Consider the following 16,818-nt stretch of genomic DNA (forward strand, 5'->3'; position numbering starts at 1 on the left):
TTCTAGTGAAAATTGGTGGCCACCTGATGAAGAGCCTGGAGACTGGGGGAGCAGACAAGTCTCTGCTGTAAGCGATAATATCCTTTGGTCCAATCTGAAGCTAGAAAGCCATATAATAAGTCTGTGGTCTAAATCCAGCCTATTAACCGTCTCAAGGGTGCCACAGTTCCATTTTGAACGAGGCTCTTGCTCCCTGGGCATGTGATTCACTCAGTTTCAAGTCCATGGGTCAGACCCTTCTACCCCAAACGCTAAACCTATGATAAGGGGACCTCATTAGACCTTAGGATGGGCATTATCTTTTTTGTGTGTGTATGGGACATAGGGGAAGGTTCAGTTTCTTTTGAAAGAATAAATTGGGGAAATGTAGATATAATTGAAACATACCCTTATGATTAATCTCTTCCTGTCCCCCACACCGTACCCCACCCCCATCATTTAACAACACTGTCTTGAAATCCTTGGAGCCAAAATTGTTGGATTTGTCAGTCTTTTGATGTGATTTACAATGAAGCAAATGGTCTCTCTCTTGTTTTCCATCCTCCTTTGGCGGTTTGATATTTTTCCTTAAATATGTCTTAAAGTGCTTTTGGTAAGGTGTTTTTTTTGGCTTTTTTTTTAAGAAATTGAATTAGTTGACACATATTACAAGATGATGTAGATACTCCCAGTACACTCCCATTATATAAGTTGACACTACTTTTTTTGAATTCACATTGAATATTATATATATAATATTTTTTTGCACAGTCTTTGATCTGTTGTTCCACTTCTAGGAATTTATTCTCAGGAAATAATTATAAATGTGCTGAATTTTAGCTGCTATTCTGCTTATTATCCCAATATTGTTTATAATAGTGAGCTATTGGAAGCAAACTAAATGTCCAACAATGAGAGTTTATTTTAAATTGACAAATTATCAATGAAAGACCTATCTGGCTATTAAATCTGTTTTAACAGAGAGTCTCAACCTTTCTGTAACCCCTCTGCAGTGCAGCACCAAATTTTTGACAGATTGAGTAGTAGGCTATAAATAGTTTATGTGTTATGTGAAGTAGCTGGTGTGTCAGTGGTGATACCAGTACTGCCATTGAATGCTGCTCTTTTAAAAGCATTTGATGAGAGAAGATTTATATGAAAAAGTATTCAATGGAAAAATTTGCAAAATAGAATGTACAATACAACCCAGTTTTGTTTAAAAGTTCAATGTGTGTAGTATGAACATGCATGTGTTACTTAGGTGTGCCATCCACATGTGCTTATATAAAACACTGAAAGGATGTACTCCAAAATATTAATTGTAGGTGGTGGGATACTGGGGGACTTTTTTCTCTTTATGCTTCTTCGTATTTTCTAAACTTTACAGAATAACTATGTAATGCTTTTGAATTTGGCAGTGGGTAAGAAAGTCTTAGTGGCCTTAGTTCTCTGACCAGCTTACTGATGTGGTTGAAAACAGATATTCTTTTATTATACAGATCTTTTTTCTGTCCCTCTTCCTCTTCCCATCTACTGTGCATTAGCAGTCAGCTTCCATCATGGGCCTCTAGGAAAAAACTGATAAATGTGGCCTTAATGAATTTGGATTTTTTTTTTTTTTAAAGAATTAGCAAACATCACATTAGTTACCATGTGCTGAACCTGAGATCTATTTAGAAGAAATGTGGCTCTAGAAACCACATCTGTACATTTGTGGTCATTCAGGTGCCCCTCTAAGACGTCTGCATGCACTCATTTATCATCTTTTTTTTTTTTTTTTTTTTTTTTTGGCTGTGTTGGGTCTTCGTCTCTGCGCGAGGGCCTTCTCCGGCTGCGGCGAGAGAGGGCCACTCCTCATCGCGGTGCGTGGGCCTCTCACTATCGCGGCCTCTCCTGTTGCGGAGCAGAGGCTCCACACGCGCAGGCTCAGTCGCTGTGGCTCACGGGCCCAGTTGCTCCGCGGCATGTGGGATCCTCCCAGACCAGGGCTCGAACCCGTGTTCCCTGCATCGGCAGGCGGACTCTCAACCGCTGCGCCACCAGGGAAGCCCTATCATCTTTATATTGGGTTCCTTTCTCATCTTTTGACTCATTTCATAGTTTCCTTTCTTGCCTTTCTTTTACTTAGATGCAAAGACCAAATCTCAACTCCAGTTAACTATTTTTCAGTCAGTTATTGACTACTGAATTCCTCAGGTGACTGAAAAGTGAACAGTTGATGTGGTAATTGGGTGTTTGAGGACTAATTATCTACAATCTGGTAGACCTCCAGGGTGGCTGGTATCCATATGCTAATTGGAAGCAGAGAAGTGGTGCCTAACCAGTGATTTTACCTTCAGTATGGCCTAATGAGGCTGTATCCTGAAGATAAGGTCCAAGCTAAAACCAGAGATAAAGAGTATAGCATATAGCAGGCATGCCATTTTTATTATGGTACCACAGAGCACAAATCCAAGACAGCCCTCTGGTTTTAAACAGGGAAAGTTAGTTAATGAAAAAGCTGGTGCAGAAACAAAAAGAGTGGCCAACCTAGAAATCTGGTGCCCGTTAATGATGCATACTTTGCAAATAAGTGGACAGTCTGACTTGTCCAGATCAATAGTGACAGCAAAAATATTCCAAGTGTGGGTCAGTAGAATAATTCAGCTCTTTTTTGGTTGTTTTGAGTCATGTGGGATTAAACATGTAGCAGCTCTGGAACCCAGAGACCAAAAATGCTTGATTCTTTGGTATTTGGAAACTTTATAGTATACGTGTGTGTTGGCTTGGTTGTATTTGGCAAGTAGTATTTGTTCTGGCCAGCCCACACTGACTTCAGTCCTCAGACCTCAGTTGTATATATATCCTTAGTATATCTGAAGTATGCAAGGTAAGGAATGTAAGAACCCTTTAAAAAGAAAAGAAAAATTCTTTTGTACAAAGCTGACTGGTCTTAGTCCTGTGACCTAAGATTATTTTACAGAAATATAACCAATTGGTTTATTTTCTTTTTTAAAAATTTTACCTTTCCTCCCTCCCTCTTTTCCTCCATCCCTCTTTCCGCACTTTTGAGATTGGTTGATGTAGAAAGTCTTGTGTTCCTACCCATCCCTAACTGGAACTGCTGTTTTAGCTTGCTGCTTGCAGTACATTTTAGGACAGAAAGTCTTTTAAAAGCATGAAAATAGCAGACGCGTCTCATTTGCTTTGGCAGAGGAAACAGCTTTTCCTCCCAAGTAGCTCTAGGTAAGACCTAATCTCCAAAGGTGCTCTTGTAAGTCCCGAGTTCCAAATGACAGTAAGCAGAAGACTTTGCATTTTAAAGTACTCCCTCAGTCTTTCCTCCTTGTTATTTTTGCAAGTTTACTTTCTAGGAAGTAGTTTATAAATGGACACCACCCATTTCCCAACTTTTTCTCAGGTCATTCAGCATCTGCAGCTGCCAGTTGGGATCAAGAGGCTCTTGTGGTCTTGCTTTGAGACTCCCTAGGGGGATAGTTTCTGCCAGTACAGCTGCTTCAGCCCCTGGCAGCTGGGTGTCTGGCATATATAGTAAGAAGTAAAATCATGCACCCAACTAGCTATACAAACTGTTTGGATGGAAGTTGGAAAGATGGGTTTCTTATTGCTTGGTGCTTATTGCACCAACATTCATCAGTGGCTTCTTGCTTCTGAACAGACTCTAGATGGGAACAGAATGGGAGGAGTGGATTGGATCAGTTCCTTCTCTCAAGGAAGTCATCAGAGTAGATCTCAAGTGCTTTGCTGACACTGGATTTTGGTGCCAGCCTTTGCCCCCTGTTTTTTAGCTCCCAGCCAGCTATAACAGTGAGCCAGCTTGCTCTATTTTCCGTATGTCAGGGCCTATTCCTGACCCTGCAGAGTTCAAACTAAGATGATTAGGACAGGGAAGCCTGCAAAGACAGTGTAATCTTTCACGTCTTGTTCAGATTGGAGTAGCTCTGCTTTCTCTGTCTTTTTGGACTTCTCATTTTCCCTTGGCTCTAACAGGCTTGGGCAAGAAGTATGAGAGCTGTTCACTGTGGAGGCAAAATGCCTGTCCTGAGAAGGCTTGCAAATCTAGAACTTCAGCCTCTCTGGATACCAAAATGTGAAGGTAGTCCCAGAATATTAGACTTGGAAGGATTTTAATCATGGGAACACAAACTCAGAGAGGTTAAGAGACTTGTTCAAGGGCACACATTGCTTACGGAGATCCCAGACCAGAACTGAAGGCTTCCTGGGAGTTTACTCTGTTCCTGTTGACTCAGTACCTCTGGAGTACAATCAGGTGTTGATAATGTATCTTTTCTTCTTGGGCCATCAGCATCTCCTTAGGGGAAGGATATATCCTGGCATACATCATAGCAAAGAACAGTAAGTAGTGAGGCCAGTGATGTAGAATGGTGAGTTTAGAATCACACTGCCTGGATTTGAATCCCTTTTCCTGTATGACCTCAGGCCAAATCCCTTAAACTCTGTTCAGTTTCCCCCTCTGTAAAGTGAAGTTTATATTATCTTCCTCATAGAATTGTAGTGGGTTAAATGTGATAATTTATGTCAGTCTCCTCAATACATACATGTAACTTAAAAGGTATTGCTATTAATAAACATTTTAAAATCCTGTCTCAACTTGGACCAAGCAGATTGGTCCTTTGCCTCCTTCCTTTCCACTTTACGCTTCCAGTCATTGAAGGACCAGAACAAGACTCATATTCTCTGTGAAACTTTCCCATTGAGTTGATTTTGGAGTCTTGACAGACTGGTTTTATTTCCTAGTCCCACTGCTAAGTGGTTAAGAAACCTCAGTTTCCTAATCTGTAAGGGCTCTGACAACCTAGGTTGTTGTGAGGTTTGAAGGTGATGTATATGAAGCATATAGCCCCATGTCCCACAAATACCAGTTTCTCTTCATCAGTCCCTCCACCTTTCTTTCCATAACACTGGTCCACACTCTGCTCTCCTTTCCTGTCTCCATTTGTCTTTGTGTGGTTTAGCCCTTCATGGTCCTTCTGTTCCATAAGAGGTGATTCTGTTTCAGAGGTAGATAGTAAGTCCTAGAAGACAGGGACTTGCCTGATTGTCACTTCATGGAACTGCCTAAGAGAAACAGTTTCCTGATCTCTTCTTCTCTGGCTCTCTGGAGCCAGAGCATCCACTGGGACCACGACCTCTGGGATTGCCCTCGGCCCAGCAGTGCCAGCGCCAGGCCTGGGGCCAGGCAGGCAGCCAAGCCCATCCCCAGGAACAGCAGCTGGGGCTGGCACAGGGAGGACGGAGGCTGGAAGCTGATGCAGAGAAGGAGTGAGGGAGAGAGGCGAAGTCAGAGCTGAGATTGAAGGAGAAAAGCTGGAGGCTGATCTTAGTCCAGCATAAACTGAGCAGTTACTGTCTTTCAAGTAAACCCCCAAAGCTGTGCATAGAAGTAGGTTTCCTGGTTTGTGGCTTCTTTGCCCCCTTTATTCTTCTTCCTACCTTTCCTTTCTTCCCACCCCTCCTTGTCTCTTATTCCATTTCACTCATTTATGCCACTTTAGCTGAAACAGGAGAGCAGAATCACTTACTGCAAGAACAGGAAAGCTGCTGTGGGCATTTGGGGCGTCAGCATACCTGAACTGCCCCAGGAGACCTGGCCTGGCTGCTGACAAGAGCACTGTTCTAGAAGGGAGGCTTGATTCTGTCACCAACTTTGTGATAATAACAACTGTAATAAAGGCTAACACTTACTGAATACTTTTTATGAGCCAGGTATTGGGCAGAGGATTTTACATGGGTTATCTCATTTACTCTATCCACCAGACCATGAGGTACAACTGTCCCATTAAAGTTACATGCTGATGGTCACAAGTTGGTCCATCACCATGATTCAGATCCAGGTTTGTCTGCTCCCAGAGCTCTTCCTCTTAATTACTCTGCTCCAGTTTCTCCCTTCCTAGATAGCTCGTTGACCTCCGTGTACCTCCATTTCTCTTCCTATGAAATGGGGGTAATTATTTCATAGAGCTACATTTATATGTAGCTGTTATAATGTACTAACAAATACAAAGTGGTATTCATTAATAATGATGCTCTGTTAGTGAAATTTGGCTCTGGGGTGCCCAGCTTGTGCTGAGGCTATCCACTTCAGAGAGGTGGCAGGAGGACCACTGGGAAGTATAAATGAGTATAAATAAGTAGCAAGTAAGAAATCCTGTCTTTTGCAGATCTACAGAGCTGGAACCTAGTGGAAAGGGAATGGAATCTGGAACTGGCTGGAAGGTTGTCCCAGGTTAGGGACAGGGAGTGACCAGCAATTCAGAGTATCCATAGCGCACAGCAAATACCCAGCTTGATTTTATTCAGCATCATTCACAAGTCTTAGCCTATGGAGGATCTGATTCCCCCAGGTATTTCTGACCAGTGGTGCATTTGAGCAGGGTCAGTGCTGTAGTTCAAGAGACTGTTTTTGAGCAAGACCCAACTGCATGACTCAAGGCAAGGGTAGGCGTCCTGTCTGGGCCTGGGGAAGCCAAAGCCTGGAGCCCATTGTTCAGATGGGACAAGCTGGGGCTTCCATCAGGCTAATCAGATACTACTCGGCTGTTAATAATGGCTGTCATATCAAGTGTTTTCTGTGTGGAGGACAGTGTGTGCCAGATACCCTTTATCTGCGTTTCCTGACTGAATCCTTACAACTGCTCTTTGAAGTAGATACCATTTTGCAGGTTGAAGAAATACAGGTTTTGATCAGGGTCAAACATCTGGTGGCAGAGTTGGACTTTAAGAGCTGAAGCTTTTAACCATGCTGGTGGGCTGAAACATCACAGGTTTAAGAACTTTGGACTAATTCTAGTCCCCGCCTCTAGTGAGACTGAACCTAACGGCATCTTGCCTGCCTGCATCACGGTCGTAATGCTTGCCTGGGAGAGGGCAGTGGCTAGGACACCCTTCTTAGCACAGGGCACAGACCATGGTTTTTTTTTTCCAGTGGCTAATTGTAAAACTTGCTGCTCTGTGATTGGTGTGGTGACACTCCTGAGCTTGGGACCCATCCATTGGTGGGCTTTCCCGAGGTGATCTGATGTAGGTGGGCTCAGCAGTCCAGCCTAGTGGTGAAAGGTCATGGTTTCTCAAGCCAGACATACCAGGTTCTGCTTGTGATCTTGGGTAATTTTCTTTGTGCCTCAGCTTCCCTGTCTTTAAATGGGGTTGTGGTGAGGATATATGAGTGTTATTGTCCATAAAGTGCTTAACATAGTGCCTGGCATGGTATCAAGCGCTCAGTAATTGATAACTACTATTATTAGCTATTAGCCAACAGCTAGTGGGTCCAGGGAAACTTTCAACTTTAAAACACTTGAAGTGCTGCCACCCTGGGACACACGGCTGAGCACCATGATTGAGCCTGAGAAATCTCTGGGTACAGAACTATTTTCCCAAAGAAAGAGGAGACACAAAAGAAGGGAGCTCATTGAGTAATCAGGGGGCCACACTTACCATCATATCTGAAAATACTTTTTTCTGGCTTGAGACCACAACTTGCTTCAAAGAAAAGGACCAGAATGGAAGGAAGGGATCCAGCCTTCTAGCACTTGCTGATTGATCATCTGTCTAAATTGATTTCCCCCTCCTTTTTTTCATCTGCTGGGCATGTAAAATGCCTTCAGGTTTCAGCTGGTACTGCTGTGCCAGGTCATCAAAGATGCTCTCATGTGGAGGGCTGGTTGGGTAAATGGATTAGGGCCTCTTGGGAGGCCCATCTGTTCTGTCCCTATGTGAAGGCCTTGGCGCCAGGATTTGGAGGAAGCTGATATAATGCAGCATCTGTCCAGTGGGGCAGGGGTGAGTAGCCTGGGATAGGTGGGTCAGTAGGAAACCAGGAAATCCTCTTATCCTGCCAGGTACCTGGGCTTCCCTCAGCAGCACGAGCTGAGCAGCAAACCCTGGTGAGTCAGCGTGCCTGGGAATTAGAGTTGCCAGTCTGTGAGCATGTGGGATTTGTGTAAGTTTGGGCCTTTTGTTTCTTTCAGCATTTTAGTCTTTAGAAACACAAATCTGGAAACCAGACCCTCCACATGGTATAGTCCTGCTTGTTTTGAGATAATTCAGCTTGAACAACAGTTGCTTCCCTTGTATGCTGGTCTTCTAAGAATTAACCCCTTACCTTTTAAAATTGTAACAAGTTGTGCTTATGGCTTACTAGCTATATTCTAAAAGCATAAAAAGGCTTTAAAAAACTTACTTGGGTCTGTCATTTTCCACACCAAAACCCTTCTAAGGGTTTCAGCGTGTTTTTGAAACCTAAGTGGAACTGCGAGTCTTTTTTTAAGGGCGTGTATAATCACGTCTGTCATGTATTCTCTTTGAAGGTGGACAATGGGACACACCCCAATACAGAGTGATTCCAGTAACTACAGGAATGATTCTGGTCTTCATTTTAAACTTGTACGCTCAGAACATACCCTTAGAATTCCTTTTGAAGATAACTCTGAATTTATCCAAGCACTATTTGGAGGAAGCTAAAGTTCTTTAGGTAAAGTTTAAAGCTCCAGCCTTCCATTAAAAGCACCCTTCTGCCCCACTGCCAGTCTCCTTAGAGCTTTGAATTTGGATTGTGGAGGTCCCTGACCCTAGAGCTGGAGAGGCATGGGACTGACATTGATTTGGTCTGCTTTCCCGACTATACTTCTGGTTCTTGGTCTAAATTTCTATCAACATTATAATTTCAGAGGCTGCAGTTATTATAGCAGGTAGCAAACTTTTATAAGTACTAAATTTTAGATGGATCTTCTAGCGGACTAGTTGAAGGTAAGAATAAGAGTGAGTAGATAGAGTCTTCAGAGAAATCACCTCATCCCTGGCCCAGAAATTTCTAGCAATTCTTTAAAAACCACTTTTTCGTTACTTAATAAATAAACCACTGTGATGTTTGTTATGTATCAGTGCAGACTTTTCTTTTTCATCTAGCAGTTATTCTATCATTTAGAGACTGTATTTGGGTAAATCAGCCCTTCTTTTAAAATGGAGACGCTATCTTGGAAGACTAAGCCTGCAGGCCCTACAGGACATTCACATTTAGTGTGAACTTGACTTTCCTCTACATACCACCTTGCTGGGGGCGGGGATGGGGGTTAGAAAAGAAGCTCAGCGATTGGGACCCTTGGCGTGGAGAACAGTCTTGGTGGATGGCTCCCATAGGTGGATAGAGGAAGGGTGGAGAAAGGGCATTTCACTTACTGTGCGGGTGGGTCCCAGAAAGGAATTTGAAGAAATCAAGACAAATTTTACTTTGTTATTTGGCTAGGACTCTGCCGTTAGTCTTGACTCTGCAAATTCTTTATCTCATCTTTAGGCCATTATGAAACTATATAGTTGTTTTGGATGTGGCTACCCCTTCTTCCTACTCATCCTACTTAAAAAGAACATCTGAGAATTTTGACATTAGAGACTAGAAGATGAACCTTTTATTTGTACCTTATGGGTTTATACAGGTCCAAATAACTTTCTTATGTGACGGCAAGTTGGCAAGACAAATTTCCTTTGGAATATTTCTGGCAGAACCATAGTCTTCCTTGATGCATTCTGCACATGAATCAACTTCTTTGTGATCTATGTTACCTTAAGAATTTTAGGAATTTTCCTTATTGGTTCTCCATATGTGCTCTAACCACTGCATTTCCAAGGTGAAGGTATGGGCTTGCGAGGGAGGTGATGATGAACTTGGGGAATTTCCCCTGGTTCATGGTTAGCTCATTGAAACAGAGTGGTGTTCCAGTGTGCAGTCCCTGGAGGGAAGCTTGCATACTCTGTCTCCCTGTCCAGCAGTGATTGCTTTCTAATTTCCTTCCAGGTTGGCTGGCTCCTCTGGCTGATGGCATGTTGAGGCAAGTGGGCCAGTGGCAACAAGGGCATCCAATCCAGAGGGGGCCACTCTAGAGGCCAGGCCACCAGCATCATGGGCCAGTGTGTCACCAAGTGCAAGAATCCCTCATCAACTCTGGGTAGCAAGAATGGAGACCGTGACCCCAGCAGCAAGTCACACGGGAGGCGGGGTGCAGGCCACCGTGAGGAACAGCTGCCAGCCTGTGGCAAGCCAGGTGGGGATATCCTTGTCAATGGGACCAAGAAGGCAGAGGCTGCTACTGAGACCTGCCAGCTGCCAACATCCTCAGGAGATGCTGGGAGGGAGCCCAGGTCAAATGCCGAGGAGTCTTCCTTGCAGAGGTTGGAAGAACTGTTCAGGCGCTATAAGGATGAGCGGGAGGATGCAATTTTGGAGGAAGGCATGGAGCGCTTTTGCAATGACCTATGTGTGGACCCCACGGAATTTCGAGTGCTGCTCTTGGCTTGGAAGTTCCAGGCTGCTACCATGTGCAAATTCACCAGGTTAGTCACAAATACTTCATGTCACCAGGTGATCAGAGGAGGAAAGAGAGCACCATTGAGCAGTGGTGCCCAGCTAGGATAGAACTGGGTTGGCTTCATAGGGTTTTGGGTGAATCTTATTTTCTTTTTCTGACCAATTTCTCTAAAGCTATTCAGCCTCTGAAGAACTGGGCAGCAACCCTCCTTGCCTGAAGTTAAATGAGGAATAATCCATGTTGCCAAGCTGCTGCCCTACCCCACTGCTGTTTGACTTTTTTCTTTCACTCCTGTACTTGTCAATTCACTCACTTCCTCACTCGATATTTATTGTACACCTATCATGTGTTAGGCATTGAGTGCCAGTATAGTGAGTGCCACTGGGGATGTGCTTCAGTAACTGCATGAAGCCAGTTGCCCCTTCTAGCTCTCCGCACATTACCCTTAGCCAGCCTATGCGCCAACAAGGACAGCTGGCCCTAGTTATCAACCAGTAGTTGTGTACATTGTCATGGTCATGCATCCCTGTAGAGGTTGTTTGTGGGAGACAACATGGCAGGGTCACTGCAAGGTGTGGTTTCCAGAGCACTGGGTTATAAGTAAGTAAGAAGAATTGACTTTGAGAATCCCTCGATAAAATTTTTAGTCCCTGGGTAGGTTACTCGACAGACCTCAGACGTTCTATCTTCAGCAGTTGCAGAAATCTCCGAGAAGATGATCAATGTGAGACCATGTTGTAAACTAAAAGTGTTATATAGATGTTAAAAATACATACTCAATTTTTGTTTTTTAATAACAGAACTTTGATCTCTGGTGGCAGAGTTACCCAGGTTCATCCAGAATCTTTGGCTCCAAAAATTTCCCTTGGCAGTCACCAAAAATATTCCAAAAACAAACAACCCCTAGAGAATCAAAAGGAAAACAGGAAGAGACTCCCCATCTTGGAGGAGAGTCTACAGCTTAATCACTGTTGCAGAATGGGAAACAGAGCATGGAGCAGGAGACTTTGAGTTTAGCTTTGGAAAGATGAATAGATGAATGAATGAACCATTATCAGCTGTCTACCATGTGCCAGGCACTATTAGAAGCAGCTGACATATTAACTTGTTTAGTCCTCACCAGAACCCTATGAAGTAAGGTAGTATTCTCACCATTTGGCAGATGAAGAAATAGGACTACAGTTAGCGGAGGAGTTGGCATTCAAATCCAGACAGCCTCACAGCTACCCTCTTAATTATGATACTATATTGCCTCTCAGTAAATGATACCGTTTACAATTATTAATTGTGCCCCCTCCTTCCTGTTGCAGGAAGGAGTTTTTTGATGGCTGCAAAGCAATAAGTGCAGACAGCATTGATGGGATCTGTGCACGGTTCCCTAGCCTCTTAACAGAAGCCAAACAAGAGGATAAATTCAAGGATCTCTACCGGTTTACATTTCAGTTCGGCCTGGACTCTGAAGAAGGGCAGCGGTCACTGCATCGGGAAATAGCCATTGCCCTGTGGAAACTAGTCTTTACCCAGAACAATCCTCCAGTATTGGACCAGTGGCTAAACTTCCTAACAGAGAACCCCTCGGGGATCAAGGGCATCTCCAGGGACACTTGGAACATGTTCCTTAACTTCACTCAGGTGATTGGCCCTGACCTCAGCAACTACAGTGAAGATGAGGCCTGGCCAAGTCTCTTTGATACCTTTGTGGAGTGGGAAATGGAGCGAAGGAAAAGAGAAGGGGAAGGGAGAGGTGCACTCAGCTCAGGGCCCGAGGGCTTATGTCCCGAGGAGCAAACTTAGTGGCTCTGTCTCAGGAGCAGCAGCAAGGATCTGCCCGCTGCCCTGCAGCCAACCAAGGAATTGGACCTTTCTGGAAATTACTGAAGATCCGGATATTTTCTACTTTACACCTTTCTCTGCCTTGTATCTGAAAGGGCTCTAAAATGCTGTATTATGTTTTAGGCACTTTCTTCACTTTTTGGTTATTTTGGTTATTTCTTTTTTGGGGGGAGGGTCCCCCAAAATATTTGAACCTGGCTACATGTTGTGTATCTTTTTTTTTTTTTTGAAGCCTTCAGATAGAATAAGCCTGCCACTTCTTGCACAAATTAGATTTTTTTGGGGGGTGGGGGAGGGTGTAGAGCAGGGAGCGGGGGAATGGGACAGTTAGGTTGAATTATCATTACAAAACGATACAGTGCCAGATCTCAGTTTTGCATATTCTTGTTTTTCAGGGCAGGTCTGTACTGTGTGTAGTGCTGTTTACATCGTTGAATTTAGGTTGTAATAATTATTTTTAAAGATTTACACAGAGTTGAATAGCAGTGTTAACTGTTAACCACATTGCATTAATTCCCAGGCGATTTAAAGCTCTTGGAGAGCCAAGGCCAGCCAAGAGCATTTGTAGTCTGGTGACAACCCCCTTTTAAGCTAATTTATCTGAAACCCTTATTTTCCTCACTTCTTGCTCATTCCTTCTTTGACCTATTGCATTTCATGTTGAGTTTATCCATCAACATGCTGCACCTGTCAGTCAAGTGAGCGGTTTTTTTAGAACACATTGTACTGAGAACCACTTAAGCATTGAATGCAGAGAAAGCAGTGCTACCTCAGTTTTGCTGGAAGTAGACTTTGATAGTTTTCTTTCTTTGATGAACTTTCTGTATTTTCACGTTGTAAGTGGAAATACTTTTTTTTTTTCATTTGCCTTGGAGCCAAAGTTTCTGTTCCTGGTGGTCAGAAAACTGTGCCTGCCGGCCAACTGACTTGAAGGAAAACTGTGGTATGGAGCTCTGCTTGAATTATTATTATTATTATTTTTTTAAATTGAGTATCATCAGCTTACTTGTCTGGCAAGTGCAGAAGCCTGGGCTGGCTTGAACTCTGCCAAACAAATATAAAAATGTATTTAATAGTTAAAACGTGTGCCCTTTCCCTTCTTGCTGCACCCATGTTGTCACTTAACCCCCAGAAGTTATTTATTTTCTTCTTTGTTAATGTCAGGCTCATTTGGGGTAATGTGATGACTGTTTAGGTTTACATGACCCACCTCTCCTTTTCCTACCCCCAAATATGTATATATACATATATAAGATATGTATATATTTTACCTATATAAAATATATATATATACACATATATGTATCTATATTTGTTTCTTTGCCTGCTAAAACTGGCTATAAAAGGGAGCCTTCAATATATAGTATAAGAAGAGTGCCAGGGAACATCATAATGGAGGCTTTTGAATCAGAATTTGGACCATTTTCATTAAAGAGAAGATTAATTTTCTCAGCCTTTTCCTCACAAGAGGGAGTCCCAGTTCCCCAGACTCCTCTGCGTGCTCGCTCCATAAGGCCAGCTTTGGCCAAACTGCCACACAGGAGCTGACTCTGGTCCTACCTGATTTCAGTAGAGGGTCCTCTTGTTATTTTTCCATTAAAAACAAAAAAGTGTCCTCATAAAACTGTACTGGAAGGGTGGGTGGCAGGAACTTGTACTGTTCAGCTTCCAACACTTTGGAACAGATTGAAAAGGGAATCTTTTAAATAAAAAAATATTTACACTCTTGAGGTAATGAAGAGTTTGTCTATTAAACATTTGGAGTTTTCTCCCCCAACTTACCCCCATCTCCCTCCCAGGTATATGTTTCTCAGCCTGGGCAGGAATCACTTATTTTGAGTTCCTTTATTAGTAGCCTATGGCTCTGGGCTCCCATATTTACAAAAATGATTTAAGGAGTTTCCGCAGTCGATGTTTTTCTAAAATTGGTATTGACAATAGGGAACATATTTGAAGTTAGATTTTCTTTTTTGAATCCTAACCCTGACAGTTGCCCCTTCTTAGAGGATGGATGGGGAACTTTAAAGTCAGCCACAGTAGGTTGGCAATACTGCTGGAAAGCTGACGAGGGTCCCAGTCCAGATGTCTGGCTTTGTTCTAGCCTAAGACACAAGATCCCTGTATAAAGAGTTTCTAGAGGTCCTAGCAGGTTCTGTGGCTCAACTGTAGTCAGGGCACCTAGACTGAGGTGTTAACAAGACTGCCTTTTCATCCAGTCAGTGTGCAACCCCCAGTTTTCCCAATTCTGGATCGGGTAGAGGTTGAATAAGGGTAAAGGCAGGCTGCTCCTAGCCAGGTAAGGCTTTTTCTGTCTCAGATCAGAAGGGTGTATGGAGAGAAGGGCACAAAAGAGGTAGATGCTGAATATCCTGAGGACTCTGGAGGAACTGGATTCTTTCCCCAGCCTATAAGAAGGCATAATTCCATGCATTAGGTGTGCTATGATGGGTGTTTTTTTTGTTTGTTTTAATTCAGCTCTTCAGATTCCTCAACAAAAGAACCATTAAAAAAATTATTTTGGGTTATATATTTAATGGTCTATTTGTTGCAAAAATGCAAATTAGAAGCCTGAAAAGGGAATGGTCAGGGAGGGAGTTTCCTTCCAGGTTTGAGTTCTTAATGCAAGGAATTCAAGCTTCTGCAGTAGCCTGGGCCAATGCTTAACTTTCTCATGAAAAGCAGTTTTCTGCAAAGGGATCCAAGGTAGTGTGTGTGTGTAGGGTTTGCAGTTGCACTTGTGGGAAATAAAAGGTCCCTGTTCTTCTTCACCTAGAGATAGGTTTGCTGCTTAATGAGTGAGCAGTAATTGTGTTGAACAGGTCAATGCATGCCCCTCAAGTAAGCCAGTGCACCCTTCACTTTAACAATATGACACCAGAGTGGTGTGGTGGTGTGGAGAGGGGCAGGATGTGGATGCCATTTTGAAAATAGGCAAATATCAGAGTGGCTACAACAAACTGAATATGTTGGGAAATTGCTTGATTTTTGGCAGTGGTTTTGTGTGTGAGCTTGTGGTATTTCTTTAGCAATTGATTAGAAAGCTGTATGAGATGAAGTGTGCTTCATTGAACTGCTCTTCCCCTATCCCTGCCAAATTTGAATGTATCATTCTTAGCCCTGCCTCCTGTAATGACACTTTGCTATGCTTCAGCTAGTTGTCTCAGCGGTTCTCCCTGCCAGATGTGCTCACATGTGTGAGTTGGGTCCAAGATCCCATTTCTACCCTTCTGATGATAAGAAAAAAAATCTAGAGCTGGGTAAAGATCCAAATTTCAACCAAGCCCTCAGGCCCAAGGAAATCCAATAGAAAACGTACAAGGCAGTGTTTTCAAAATTAAACTTCCCTAAGGAAGGCACAAACTAGCCTTCTTGGAAAGGAAGAAAGATTAAACCACACATTATTTTTGGTCTTTTAAACAGTACAATCTCCCAAGGACTGGTGGCAAAATTCAGTCCTCAGTGCTGGAGCCTGCAGGGTGTGGGACTCCATAGTTCACACGATGGCCTCGTATACTATACCATGCCAAATTTAAACAACGGTAGGAAATTACTGGGATAAGGACCTGGTATAAGTTTAAAAAACAAAACAGAAGATCTGTATTTAGGACTGTGTTTGGTTTGCCACATTTAAAGTAAAGTCTTCAGTGCAGTGAAGCCCAAAGGTAGACCCAATTACACAATTATAAGGGCTGGAAGAAAGCTGCTGTTTTGCCGTAGTAGCCCACTTTGCCATTTCTGTCTTATGTTTGGTTAGTGATGACCTGAACATCTTGGTAATTGACAGGGTCTTCCTTGGGGGACTCCAGCAGTATCTTGTTTAAAGAAGATGGACTAAAAGGACTATTAAGTCATTAAAGTGTTAATTGGGACTCATTTGAGAACACATGACATTGATCTTCCTCTTAATCCACAGTCTGTTTTCTGATTCATATAGAGGGGTTCCCACCCACTTCCCCTTCAGAGTTTACTCCTTTGCGCAATTATAGCATATATCCAGGTTCACCTTGACTGGCACTGCCTTACAGTGAGGATCTGCAGGTGTTTTTCCTCATTGAAAGACAAAATTGAGTAACCATCAGATTCTGCTTCTGATTCAGGTGCTAGGGCATCACATCCTCCTCCCTATTTCTCTTCTTGGAAACTGAGCCTGCTCTTCCACCACCCACCTTCCCTAGTAGAAACTTTCAACACAAATCTTGGATATTGCCAAAGGAAGCCATTCAGCAGCTGCTGTGGTTTTATTCCCAACACACATTTATTCTGGCAGAAGTGTCTACCCTCTGACCCTGGTCCCAGCCCCCGAGTCTGTTATTAATTGCTCTTACCTGTTGCACTAATGAATATGATTCTAGGTTTCAAAGGGGGAATTTGAAGCAATAGGCAAATGGGGCTTGGATAAATTGGTCCTACAAATAAGATACCCTGCCTTAACCCGCTGAGGTGATGAGTCCACTACTCACGTGACCCTCCACCTTTGTGGATTCCTCTTGGTTTGTGACCAGTGTGTCTGTTTCTTGAAGTTGTACAAATTTGTTGACAAAAGTCAATACTTTGATTTTTATTCTCTGCACTGTTGCACTCTCCAAATGGCTCCTTGAATATTTTTATTAACTTGTTACACACATTATTGTCACTTTTTTACTTGGAAGGTAACCTGCTGTTGGACTTAATAAATTTGTTTACTTGA

At 43.0% G+C, this 16,818-nt stretch overlaps 1 protein-coding gene across 6 annotated transcripts in view; it reads left to right on the top strand.

The window, feature by feature from the left end:
• Positions 1-16,818, top strand: part of DCUN1D3 (defective in cullin neddylation 1 domain containing 3) — a 38,193-nt gene extending 21,375 nt beyond the window's left edge. For all 6 annotated transcript variants that reach the window (XM_057528979.1, XM_057528980.1, XM_007189975.2 and 3 more), the window contains 2 exons: positions 9,788-10,323; positions 11,609-16,818. In XM_057528979.1, coding sequence (XP_057384962.1) covers positions 9,893-10,323; positions 11,609-12,092 — 915 coding nt within the window. In that variant the 5' untranslated portion in view covers positions 9,788-9,892 and the 3' untranslated portion in view covers positions 12,093-16,818. The remainder of the gene's footprint in view (positions 1-9,787; positions 10,324-11,608) is intronic.

The sequence above is a fragment of the Balaenoptera acutorostrata genome, chromosome 15, assembly GCF_949987535.1.
Source record: "Balaenoptera acutorostrata chromosome 15, mBalAcu1.1, whole genome shotgun sequence".
Taxonomy (NCBI): Eukaryota; Metazoa; Chordata; class Mammalia; order Artiodactyla; family Balaenopteridae; genus Balaenoptera; species Balaenoptera acutorostrata.